This window comes from Camelus bactrianus, chromosome 13 (genome assembly GCF_048773025.1).
Source record: "Camelus bactrianus isolate YW-2024 breed Bactrian camel chromosome 13, ASM4877302v1, whole genome shotgun sequence".
In the NCBI taxonomy this organism is placed as follows: Eukaryota; Metazoa; Chordata; class Mammalia; order Artiodactyla; family Camelidae; genus Camelus; species Camelus bactrianus.
Genome location: NC_133551.1, coordinates 41,912,617 through 41,926,164, shown reverse-complemented (window position 1 = coordinate 41,926,164; position 13,548 = coordinate 41,912,617). Strand labels below are relative to the sequence as shown.

The following is a 13,548-nucleotide window of genomic DNA, read 5'->3' as shown; positions in this document are numbered from 1 at the left end:
GATCAAACTGCTCTAAGTTCTTATTACATTGATTTTGGTATTTGTTAATAAGCAAGAGTAAAGTACTCTTCTGCATTTAAGAATTTTTACAAGTTTTTACTGTCACTCGTCTTTGTGAATGGCTGGATATTGGTCAGTCTCAAGCACTTTCCTGTTTTTTTGTTCTTGCAAGGCAGTTATTTTTGTCATAATTACAGGGCTTTTTGAAGACTTGGGACATCATTTTTTCTACTTTCTAATTTGGAAAGAAATAAGTGAGCATTTGATGATTTGAATTTTCAAGAATTGCAAAGGAGTGTTATTCACACTGTAAGGGTGTATAAATAGGCACAAATGGTACTTAAATATAAAGCTTGTTCATAAATTTGGCAGTAGGATTTGTTACGTGGAAAGCCGTGAATGGGAAATTTTAAAAGAAAAGGGAAATAAGGCATCATCATATATTTAGTACCTATAGCATGCTACATTTTACATATATTATCTAATTTAATCTTCACAAAAGCATTACAAGGAGAATGTTAATATTTTGGTTTTACATGATGAGGAAAAACCGAGGCTCAGAGAGTTAAAATTATTATTCTAAAGTCATTTGGCAAGTGAATGATTAATATTGAGATTGGAACCCAGAAGTGCCACATTAAAGAAAATTATGTGTAAACTCACAAATGGAACATTTTAACCAGTACTTAGCTGGAAATTTTATAGCATATGTATTATAAAGTATCATAGTTTGTTTCTTTACAGTTAGCCAGGTCATATAGATCCTGTCATGTAAGGTCATTCATAACCATTTGGCCTATAAAACTTAAGGTCACTATTTTTAATAAACTGTTAAAATGTGTTTGTCATTGTTAAAGTTGTGAATTTGAGCATGTATGATATAGCCCTTCCCTGATAAGTACACATTAATGTTTGTTCCTCTATTCATGTATTCGTTCTTGCAATAACTTTACTAATCAAGGAAGCAATAAACAAACATTGAGTAACTGTTACTTCAGGGACTGTGTTATCAATACTTTCATTCATTGCTCCATGGAGTTTACATTCTAGTTTGGGAAAAAGGAGAATAAGTTAAATAAATTCAATAGATTATTAGTTGGGATAATGATATATGTATGATACTTCAGCAGTATAATAAGTTCACATTATAAATATATAATTCTCTTTATTTCTAGAACTGACTTTACTTTCTGACTCTGAGCCTTTAGCTCAGAGAACCGGGGAACATACTAAAATGATGTTTGGAATGTGGTGGGATATTTTCAGTGGTCACAATGACTAGGGTTGCTATTGGCATTTACTAATCTGGGACCAGGACTGCTAAGTGTTCTGTGTTAAACAGGACAGTACTGCCCAGTGAAGAGCTGGTCTACCTAATGCATCACGAGTGTCCTTGTTGAGAGACACTGACTAACCTGGCTCATGAAAGACAACTTCATCTTGGTCTTTTAGGCAAATTCAGTATTATCCAATAGTTTAAAATCCAGGATTATTCATCCGTTCTCAGTTGGTTCAAGTCTCTTATATTCTACCCATCTTTTCCATGGTACTAATTTTAATGATCTGAGAATCTTATTACATCATAATCTTTGTCTTTTGGGGAATGAGGGCCAGTGTTCCAGATTTCTCTTCCTTTTTATATTGTGGCACGCTATCTATGTCAGTCATAGACACTGTTCAGTGGCGCTTTTGTGGCATTATACAACGTTTGATTTCATGTAGTTCTCTGGCGTGGGTAATCCCGCAGGAATGCATCCCTTTGCCTGTCTCCCATTTCCTTGCCATTCCAGTTAGTCTCTTGGCAGGTTATCCACTCTTCTAACTAACTTCTGTGCTGTTTTCTAATCCCACTGGGAATGTAAGGGATTCCTTTCACACTATTAAGCCCATGGGATTGGCAAGGATGGCTGTTCTTGGTTCCTTCAGTTTACCTGCATTATGCTGCCCCCTGGCTTGCTCTTTTAAAAAGATATCTTTGTTTTTTGTTTGTTTTCATCCTTTCTTGAGGTTATCTTCCCAAAGCACAAGTCCTCTGCTTCTGAAAGTTCACAACTGTTATTAGTTTACTAGGACTGCTGCAACAGAATACCACTAACTGGTTGGCTTAAACAGAGGAAATTTATTGTGTCACATTTTCAGAGGCTAGAAGGCTAAGATCAAGGTGATGACAGGGTTGGTTCCTTCTGCAGACTGTGAGGAAGTCTGTCTCCTTGGTTTAAAGGTGGTCATCTTAATGTTCACATGGTATTCTCCCTGTGGGCATACTGTGTTCAGATTTCTCCTTTTATAAGGTCACCAGTCATCGTGGATTAGGAGCCCACCCTAATGACCTCATTTTAACTTCAGTATCTCTACAGAGGCCCTATCTACAAATGATGTCATATTCTGAAGTATTAGGCATTAAGATTTCATATGTATTTGGGGGAGATACAGTTCTACCAATCTAGGTAAAGCCTAGATTACATGATCTTATTTTGCCATGTACTTTTTTTTGAAGCTGGTAACTTTACATTCATTTGTCTAATTATTTGACTTCAGATTATAACCTCTGAAGACTGTAAATTCCACAAAAGCAAGGGCTATATCTGTTTTGTTCACTGTCACACCCAGTGGGGTAGCCTGGTGCCCAGCATATAATCAGGACTCAAATATTTGTGGAGTAAATGAGGGAATGAAGCTTCTTGGTTTTACCTCTTGATTAGAAAGGTTATTGAAGGATTTCAAGATTAATATGATTCAATTTACTTGTTAGAAATTTCTGTTGTTTAGTATTTGTGTGAAAGATGAATTGGAAAGACACATCTGAAGATCAGGAGAACAGATCATTGATTATGATGATTTTTCTAGGCCTCAAATAATAAAGGCTTGCATAAATGCTGCATGGTGATGGAGAGGCAGAGATGGGATTTGGGGAGAACCATTTAAGAGAGAGAACCAACAAGACTTAGTGACTGACTAGATGTGGTCACAGTATGGAGAAGGAAAAGTCAAGTCCCAAAATGAAATACGTGAATAGTATGAGGCAGTGTTACAAAGTGGTTAAAATCAGAGCCTTTGGAGACCTATTATGCAACTTACTGGCCATATAACTGAGCAGTTTTACTTCATATTTGTTTATTTAACTCTGTTAATTATAAATTAATGCCTTTATAAGATTTACTAGTCTAAATTAGATAATACATATATGTAAAGTTTCTAGTATTCATACAGGTTGCTGGGAACTTGAGCAAGTTGTTTAACCATCCAACTTAGAATGATAGAAAATAAGGATAATGTATTCCCTATTTTCCCTACAGCAGAGTTACTTTGAGGATATGAAGCCTCTGGAAACTGCAAATTGGTAGTCATAGCAGCTGAATGTATTAATTATACCTAGTAGAAGAGAAGATGATTGCTCTCACTTTGTCTTTAATAGGACCTCATCTCTTGGTTCATCTTTGTAAGATACAGGATACTTCTTGATCATAAAAACTGAATTAGTAAAATTTACCCTTCTGGGAACAGCTTTCTGCCTGTGCTAAGGGACTGTCACAGGGACTAATGTGATAAGGGACTAATGAGTTCTCAAGAAAATAAATCTTAACAGGAGCTAAGGAGAGTCTTGTTGCCTGGTTTGGAAGGGAGAAGAAGGTTAAGATTATCAGGAGTCAACCCTGGAAAGCAGAATTAAAGTGCTGGAAATTGGCATGGCCAATTTTTGGTTGCCTGCTCTCATTCCCCATAACTGAGGCTGTGGTTATTTTTATGATTGAGTTGTGTATTTTGGTCTTTCCTGGCCTTTATAGCAAACCAGTGAAAACAGCTGGTATGATTATTATTCCACACATAAGGATTGTTAAAAAAAAAACCCAAAAAACAAAAAAACTCAGAATTCCCAATCTTTATTTCATCTGCTGTATTACCTTTTCAAACAGAAAAAGTAGATGTTACTATTCTAAACGCTCGTGTTATATGATATTGGGTATAGGAGTTTTCCCTAAGGGTAGCTCAGATTTTCCCCCCACCCACTGCTTTTTATTTGCTGTGTGATCTTGGCTAAAATTTTTATTTATGAGCCAGCACTTTCACTTTCCTTATTGCCAACAGACATGTTAATCTTGTTCTTGTTTTTGAATTGGGTCTTGTACCCAGGTTCCTCAACTGCATTTTCCTTTGAAGTTTTTAGTATTAGTAAGGTTCCCTGACTATACTGACTAGTTTTGGTCAATATTGGTTAACTCCCTTTATACTGTGATCTGAGGTAAATTTAGTATGTTCTTTTTCCTGCAGGTTTTCTGTGCTTCCTGCTGCAGCCTGAAATGTAAACTGTTATACATGGATAGAAAGGAAGCTAGAGTATGTGTAATCTGCCATTCAGTGCTAATGAATGGTAAGTATTAAAACAAGTTGAATTCACAGTTATTGAGACAGATCAAAAGAATTCCTATAAAAAAGCTACTGATTTTTCCTGCCTTGCTCTACAAGTTGCTCACCTTCTCAAAGGTCCTAACTTTAACTGAAAATTTTGAAAGTATCTTAGTGTTTCAGAATTTCTGTGCCTAAGTTAATGAATAAATGCTAAAGTCAGGTAAGTTTTACAGGTAGAATGGAAATTCTTGTGGAAATCTGGTGCTATGTGGCTGTTAATGTTCCTGTGAAATTACTGGAGTGGGGAGGGGAAGGGGGCTATTAACTACTTAAATGATGAAATATTAAAATTGGGCTTAGGTTTTCCTCTCAACGGGAAGCTCTCTTTCTAGGGAATACCTTAATAATGTAGAACATATTCTTTTAACACCTTGGTTCATTCATCTTGTTAAATATTTTAGCATCTGGGATCGAATAGAAAATTTATCAGTTGTCAACTTAATACTAATTTGTTATAAGAATAATGGTTTTGAATTTTGTTATGTGGTAAAAGATAATGGCCACAAGAAGGTAAATATAGCTTATTCAGTGTTCATCTTTTGTGGGACTGGAAGTGAATTGAAGGGCATTTGAATGAAAATAAAAACCAAAAACCAAACAAAAAACTCCAGAGTATTCTTGTAAAGAGATACAATAAAACTGATCAGGCTCTAGTATTTTCTCTTTGAGTGCATCTTTGTGCAGTTCCCAGAACAGTTACTAATAGTGATAAAATGTTGGACTTGGACACCACTGCTGGCTGTGCCAGGGTAGTGTTGTCTCCTGGAGGCTGAAACTTAATCTGCTCAAGACCCTTCCTGCTCTGTGTGTCTGCGTTGCTCATAGTGATGTTTTCCTGTTGCTGGCTTATTAACCTATTGCATGTCAGTTAATCTGATCTGTTCTAATTTCCTATGATCTGCCCAATTTCCTCCCATTTCTGAATTCTTATAATTTTGATCAAATATGAATTCATTCTCTTTACTCTTAAGGGTCATTTTTCAGATGGTGGTTATTTCACTCAGTGGCTCAATTGATGTTTATTCCTGCTTTCATTTTCGGATATTTATCCACAGATAAGAACATGCTGCTTAATTACAGTACCCAATACCTCTTTTATTTGATGAGGTCTTCCAACTTGATAGCTTTTTTATGTAAACTTGACATAGCTCAAAATGAAGGAAATGGCAGAGGATTCATATGGTATACTTACTTTTTATTAAGCCAGGGATACCCTTAACAGGGGATCCTAAAATAATCTACTTTTCCTGGTTTTTCCAGCGTCTTTCCTCTCGCATGGCTTAGCCTGGTCTTTTCTGAATATTTAATTTGATGCTTTTCAGTGTTCCCTGTCCCTGTTTCCCTTTCTCCTTTTCTCTTCCTTCCCTCTTCCTGCCAGTGCTTTCAAAGGAACATAGCTGTTATTTCTAGCTTTGTGCTGCAATTTGGAGGCAATAAATATTCAAAATCTTATGGATCATTCTTTGATGTGGAGTGAAATTTTTAAAAAGATGCTCAAAAAATTGAGTGTTTTCTATTCCTCGGCATGTGATATTACCAGAACCTAGAAGATAAAATTTATATCTTATTTCTGTAACATCTTCCATCCTATTTACTTTAAAGACAATAGTTGATATGTCAGTATTTAGTTAGTAAAATTATAGTGTATACAGAACCTTAACACATTTGTGATCATTCATATTGGTTGATGGCACTTATATGATATTGGCACATTTTCATGTTCAAATGGATCCTGTGCTTTTGAGACACACCAGAGATGTGAAATGGTTGTTTTTGCTGGATACCTTTACACAGGGTAATGATTGCACAAGAGCAGAATTCACTAACTTGTTGAGATGTGTTCTTCTGAGCTTTCGGCTTCAGAAATTTTCAAATGACTTTCACCTCAACTAAGAAGAGCCTAAAAGTCTAGAAATGAAACCAAAAATATACAATGGAGTTATGCTATTTTAGCCCCTGATTTTGACTTTTAATAAAATTTTATAAAATGCATTGAATATTAAGCCTACCCCACCCCCATTGTCTAAATGCTATCCCAGTTGCAAGTCCTTAATAAGTTTAACGTTGTTTTACTCCCTCTTAAGCAAATTATGTTCTCCTTTAAAGATCCAGGGGCCTAGTCAGTAACTTCAGACTGATCTGCTGTCAGTCTGTATCAGAAGTATCATATAATTCTTATTTGTTGCTTCCAAATAGTTGACTTACCTAAATGGTCTCCCTTATTGTATAAAATCACCTATCTCCTTAATACCTTCACTAGCTGGAAGAGAGACATACTATGAGTGTTAATGAGAAGGAACTACATTATTTATCCAGTATTGTGGAGGTCTTGATGTCCATATTTTGCAATCCATTCACATTGATTGTGTCTGTATTTGCTTCAGCTCAAGCCTGGGAGAACATGATGAGTGCCTCAAGCCAGAGCCCTAACCCTAACAATCCTGCTGAATACTGTTCTACTATCCCTCCCTTGCAGCAAGCTCAGGCCTCAGGAGCCCTGAGCTCTCCACCTCCCACTGTGATGGTACCTGTGGGAGTTTTAAAGCACCCTGGAGCAGAAGGTAGGGGATCATGTGCTATTCTCTCTCTTTTTCCTCACCAAGTTCCTCTGAAAAGGTGCTGATGTGATTTTACAGCACAAGTCTTTAAAACATTGCAGATAAATCCCTTTGGTTGGTTATTGGAGTGGAAGAACAAGGTGAGAAATGTGTTGAGACAATTTCTAGGCAAGTAAGGAATAGTGTTATGTTGCTTGATATTTTGGAGGCACCTCTAAAAATATGCCAATACCTTCTCCCATGTAAGAGTGGAGTAGTTACTCTGCTTTTACTTGAAAAGTGATGCAAAATTTGAAGTCAGCCTGCAAAATCCTAGCCTCATGCCTACCTTGGTGTTCTTTGCAGGAATTTAATAAGTAATGAAAGTAAGAATTTTTTTTTTCTGACCAGTTTATTCTAGTATTGCTTTTTGAAATATATATATTGTCATTTTCTCTTTTCATTTTTAATCTATCCATATAAAAATATGTGTTGGGTACACAGATCTTTATAAAATCCAGAACTTTCATCCTGATTATATCATATATTAGGTAGAAAATTATAGGCTCAACTTATTTTAGTTTATTATATCTTTATGATTACGATGTTGTCAGATGAAAGGCACTTTGTAAGTTCAGGGGATTGTCAATAGTAAAAACAACACATATTTCCTTAAAATGATCTTGTTAAGAAGTTTCCCTTGATAATTAAGATCTATCTTCTTTCATTAATTTTGTATCTTTTTATCTAGTAATATTCTCTGCCCCTTGCTAAACAGCCCTCCTCCCCTTTTGAAGATCAAAGACTTCTATCGACATTATCAGACTTCCCATTTTCCCCTCTTTTCAGATCATCCCTTAGTCATGCTCCTTGTATTTTTATGAACTCAGGCTTTTCTTCTTAAAAATCTTTATTCTCTTTACTTCATTTGTCGTTTTTGTTGTTCTTCCCTAGTCTCTCTTTGTTTTGGCCTTTTGAATTGATTTCCAGAACTAGATTTAAAGGGATCATTTCATCAGACTCAGTTTTTCAGCTTTTCCCCGTACTTTTATTAAAATGCAAGCTACTTTGCACTGCCAGATCCATCTTTTTCTTCTTCAGTTATACCTTAGCCAAAGATCTGGCCAATTTGCTTCCCAATTCTTACATATCTGTGCCAACTCTTCTTTTATTAATTAATAATTCTTCAGCATTCTTCAGGGCATCTTTTGCCCTTTAAAAATACCGTATCACTTTTCCAGATGTTTAGTTCCTACAGAAACCTTGTACTTTTAGGAGATGTGGATGTCTATTGCCAGATATTTCCCCTGCTCTTAGTTTATTTCTTAGGCACTTCAAACACCTTCCTTAGTTTCTCTGTTATTGATACAGGACAGAGGATGTGACACAATCATAGGCATATTTAATATTTTAAAGGAAAGCGTTTTAGATCTTTACATATAAGTTGTAGAAGTAAAGAATATCCTTAAATGTGTATTTTTTATTAATTTATAACCACCTTTATACCATTACAGTTACTATATGTATAAATATAAAGTGCTAAATACTGATTTCTTTGTTCATCTGGAATTGGTGACCTTCTCTTCTTTGATGTTAGAAGCCCTACCAATGTCACAGTGATGCCTGTTTTATTTTTCTGGCTCCTCAAGTGGCTCAGCCCAGAGAGCAGAGGCGAGTTTGGTTTGCTGATGGGATCTTGCCTAATGGAGAAGTTGCTGATGCAGCCAAATTAACCATGAATGGAACTTCCTCTGCAGGAACCCTGGCTGTGTCACATGACCCAGTCAAGCCAGTAACTAGCAGTCCCCTACCAGCAGAGGTAAGAAAACAAAACGGCAGCTGAAAGTGAGAGCTTTATTCAGCACTGTGCTACCTGGGTCTTGCCGTTTTCTAAGTCGAGTGACCTTTCTGTGGAACCCTGTAGACTGCGGATGCAGTTCAGTGTGTGTGCGTGTGTGTGTGTGTAGGGGTAAAATAAATAATGGCAGAGTCAGTTGTTCTTGTTTGTTCTAATGAAGGTTATTTTCCAGTGAGCTCAGAACTGTACTGTAGCTAGACGCTGTGCTAGAGGGAATCCTGGCCCCGTGATAACGCTGGTGTTCAGAAACATCCCCCAGGGTCTCTGGTAGGCTGCGGGGCATTGCCCTGGTGAGGAAGGCCAGCCAGTATGAAGGTGGCTGAGGGGTCCTTCTGTTCCTTTGTCATCAGAGTATCTCTGCTTTTTTTCTGGTCTCCCTGCTTCCATGTAAGATTTTTTAAAAGGATTTCACAGCTTAAAAATAAGTTGAAAAACCACGGACTTAATGGATGAACGACTCTTACATACGTGAGGCACCAGCTCGTTCTGTCTTGCCTCACTTACCTTGTCTCTGTAGGATATCCTGGTCACAATTTGGGGGCTAGTGGGATCTCATTCCTTGGGGCCTAATTTTCAGAAGGGGACAAATACCAGCTACATTTTTTTTTTTTTGAGTCAGTGAGAGAATAGAGTCACCTAAGACCATATCTATCTTTATTTTAAAATAAGAGAATCAGAGTTTGGATAAAATTTTTACTTTTGATGTTTTCATAGTTACTATTTATGTTCAGTAATATTTTTTCAGAAATTTACATAATTTGTGAATTTGTTTATAATTGAAACTGTGTATTATTAAGATAAGATTTATTGACCTATAGAACTGAATTTCCTGTTTGGTGAAGGAATGTTAAACCATGTCATATCTGTTTTCAGATATTTTTAAGTCTGGGGGTATTTTTCTGTGGCTGCAGACAGAGGACAACAGCTATGTCTTATTTTACATTGTATCTTCTTTTTATCTTCTTTATCAAGGAAATTTCTTTTTTCCTCCAATTGTTTATGTGGAGAAATTTCAAACCCACAGAAAAGTTGCAAAAATAGTACAGTAAACACCCATATGTTCTTCATCCATATTCACCATTTGTTATCATTTTGCCTTGTTTACCCTACCCCTGAAAACACACTGTTCTTGATGAACCATTTGAGAATTAGTTGCACTTTATCACTTAATATTTTAGCTTGTGTTTCCTCAGAACAAGCCATTTTTTTACATAAGCACAGTACAATTGTATGAGAAAGAAATTTGACATATAATTTGATTATCATATATAGAGGCCATTTTCAGATTTCCCTAGCTGTCCCAATAATGTTCTTCATTCTTTCATTTATACACATATGTGCACACACACATTTATATGTATTTTTTTAAATTAAATAAAGTTCTTTATAAAAAATTAGAATCCCATCAAGGGTCACAGCTGCATTTAGCTGTCATGTTTCTTTGATTTTCTTTAGTCTAGAACAGTTCTCCCACTTTTTTTTTTTTTTTTTTTTTTGGTCTTTCAGTAGTTTTGAAGCATCTAGGCCATGTTTGGCAAAAAGTCCTTAATTAGTATTTGTCTGTTTTCTTCCTCGTGATTAGTTTCAGATTAAACATGTTTGGCACGAATAATACTACATAAGTGACAGTCATTTTTTAGTGGAACACATCAAGAAGCATCAGTTTAATAATTGGTTAAATTGATATCCCCTGTGTTTCTCCACTGCAAAGGTAGCTTTTCCTCTTTGCAATTAAAAAGTAATGTGATGGCTGTTACTTTGAGTGTCTTGTTTCCTTATGGTCTTTTGGCTAGTGATTTTACTGTCCTTTGACGGTTTGTGCTGAATCAGTTATAACTATGGTGTTTATATACTGATGGCTTTTTCTTTTTATTAAATTTCTTTTGCATCTCTTACATTATATGATACATTCTTAAAACATAAATTTTTCAGATGAATGAGGAATCTCTAGTTAATGAATATTGTAGGGAGACAAAGTTCAGCTCCGTTGAAGAGAAACTAAAATAAGCTAGTTATTCTGTTTCTGTGCTCTCTTATTGTTTAGCACTCTATTTTAATATTTATCTGGTAAAATGAAGGAAAACAAAATTCGTTAAAAAGTCAGAGCTGAAAATATTTTTCTCATCTTTATGAGCTGGTAGAGTTCCTGGCACTTAAAATGTGCTCAGTAAATGAAATAAATTCCTTTTCACAGATGATACTTAAGTAGAAGCCAGATGGCTACTTCTTATGATATTAAAAGGTGGGTTTATGCATCATTAAATAGAAAGTTAGAATAGATTACTTTATTTTGTGTGCTAGGCCTTCAAGTCAGTAATGGTTTGCCAATAAAATTTTCCAAATTTCCCTTATAGGATGTACTGAGAACATTGCAAAATTTTTAGCAAAAACCCGCTAAAAACTCACAGTCCTAAATTATAAATAGTGTAGACAAGAGTGTGGTAAGACATAGGCATATTAAAAAAAATAGTTTTAGTCTTTATTCAAGTATAAAATATATATAGCAAAGTGCTTAAGGAGCATTAATCTTTAGGAAACAACATGATGAACATACATGTATATGTATATGTATATAGACACACACACCCCCATGAAGCCACCATCGAGGGAAGATACACAGAACATTTACATCACTCCAGAGTGTTCCCTCATGCCCTTTTTCTGTCAATACCTGGCCGCCCCCACCACCAAGGTAACCAGTTTTTTAACTTGTATCACTGTGGATTAGTTTTGCCTGTTTTTGAATTTCATATAAATGGAAACATACAGTATATAATGTTTTGTTTCTAGCTTTGTTAAATTCAACTAATATTTATGAGATTTATCAATATTGTGTGCAGCAAAAGTAAATCTTTTTTATTGCTAAGTAATATTCCATCATGTGGCTTTACTGCAATTTATGTTTTCTTATTAATGGACATTTGGATTGTTTCCAGTTTGGCTATTTTGAATAAAGCTGCTAAAACATTTTTATATATGTTTTAAAAGTTTTTAAATGCTTTAACTTAAAGCTTTTTTTTTGCTTGCTTAAGTTATAAAGAATATAGAGAAGAGGGCATCATTTTAATAGATCTTTGAGCATATGCTATTAAATTGTTACTTAAGTGGCTTTACCTCCACCCAGAATGTATTTTGCAACATGATGCCTTTTGTTTTGTCTATCTCTTTTGCTCTAAGTTATGTTTTCAGAGCTACATGTTTTTATTTGAACATGCCATTCATTCTGTTTTGTAGGGCTGAATAATTTGACCTTGTAAGATTATATCACAAAATAGTAATCCATTCTCTTAATAATGGACATTTGGGTTAGTTCCAGCATGGGTTATTATGAATAAATATTTTTGTGTATATATATACATGCATAACATGATGCTTTATTAAGTGTAGCTAATGTGATCTTCATATTAATGCAAAGAAAAATGAACTTGAAGTTTAATTTCATTGCATAGTAAATGAAATTATTTTATCAAAGTTAGCTTTTTAATTTTATATTATAGTAAAATGTACATAACATAAAGTGTGCCATTTTAACCATTTTGAGTACATTCATATTGTTTTACAACTATCACCCCAATTGTCAGTTATTTTGAAAAAAATTATATAAATGACACTTTAAGTAGACCCAAATATATTAAAGGTTCAGAAATTATGAGATAATAGTGAAATTTTGCTTCTGTTGCCACTGTAGGTTTTAAAAATATTTTTCTTTCATGGCGAAACAAACCTGAGTAAAGGAATCTTTCACCCAGGTTGCAAGGCCTCTTCTCTCATTATTATGATTCAATGATGCCAAGAGAAGAAAATACACAATTGGAAATGTTTTCATAGTATAAGCCCAATTCTTTGGGAAACCACGGGTTAATGACTATGCTGGACTATCTTTCAAAAAGTCTAAATTCCAAGTTTTCACTTGAATTCCCATTTATAGTCTTGACTATATTCTGCCAAAGTCTTGAACTCTCTATAATGCTCTCCTTGCTAATTTGCTTTTCCTAGGCGGATATTTCTCTATTCTCTGGGAGTATAACTCAGGTTGGAAGTCCTGTTGGCAGTGCAATGAACCTTATTCCTGAAGATGGCCTTCCTCCCATCCTCATCTCCACTGGTGTCAAAGGAGGTATGTGGACATATATATAAACAGGGATAGTTACGTATGTCAAATGTTGCCTTCTGATTAAGGGAAAGAGATTTCAAGTGATAACCGCCCTTCTCTTCTCCCACAAAAAAAGCAACTACTCAGTGCCATGAAAATCACTTGCTACTACTGATTGTTTTAGAGAAAATATTTGTTTTTATATTATTTCATTTGTTGAAAGGTTGTAATATTATTTTAAATTGTAATATAAATGTAACTTATTGGCAGTTTTTTCTTTATATTTTGAAGCGTATAATACTCTGAAGAATTGCTTGTAGTTCTAGGATTGGCCCACCTGAAATAGTTAGTACAATAATTTAACTTTTTGTTTTGAAGTATAATACACATTCAGAATGTACATATAATAAGTGGAGAGCACTGAACTTAAGTTGCAGTTTTACTGTTAGGAAACATTTTTAGTGAGTCCTGGTAAGATGCAAAGTTACTATTCGTTCGCAAGAATGCTTATCTATACGTAAAAGTTTGTTGTTGATAGATTAGATCAGCATCCAGTCAGTACATTTTCAAGAGATGGTTTATTAATAATCGCTCCTCAGTTTTGTCCTAGTCTTTTACCTGGTCTCCTTGCCTTCAGTCTTTCTCTCCTTTAT

General features: G+C 35.0%; 1 protein-coding gene across 4 annotated transcripts in view; it reads left to right on the top strand.

Moving 5' to 3' along the window:
* Window positions 1-13,548, top strand: part of ZFYVE9 (zinc finger FYVE-type containing 9) — a 130,630-nt gene that overhangs the window by 74,339 nt on the left and 42,743 nt on the right. For 3 of the 4 annotated variants that reach the window (XR_012511281.1, XM_074376493.1, XM_010951795.3), the window contains exons 4-7: window positions 4,270-4,369; window positions 6,792-6,968; window positions 8,594-8,763; window positions 12,799-12,919. Coding sequence is in view for 3 of the 4 variants with exons in the window: in XM_074376493.1 (XP_074232594.1) it covers window positions 4,270-4,369; window positions 6,792-6,968; window positions 8,594-8,763; window positions 12,799-12,919 (568 nt within the window). In the remaining variant the exon portion in view is untranslated. The remainder of the gene's footprint in view (window positions 1-4,269; window positions 4,370-6,791; window positions 6,969-8,593; window positions 8,764-12,798; window positions 12,920-13,548) is intronic. The other variant, XM_074376494.1, reaches the window with a different exon arrangement.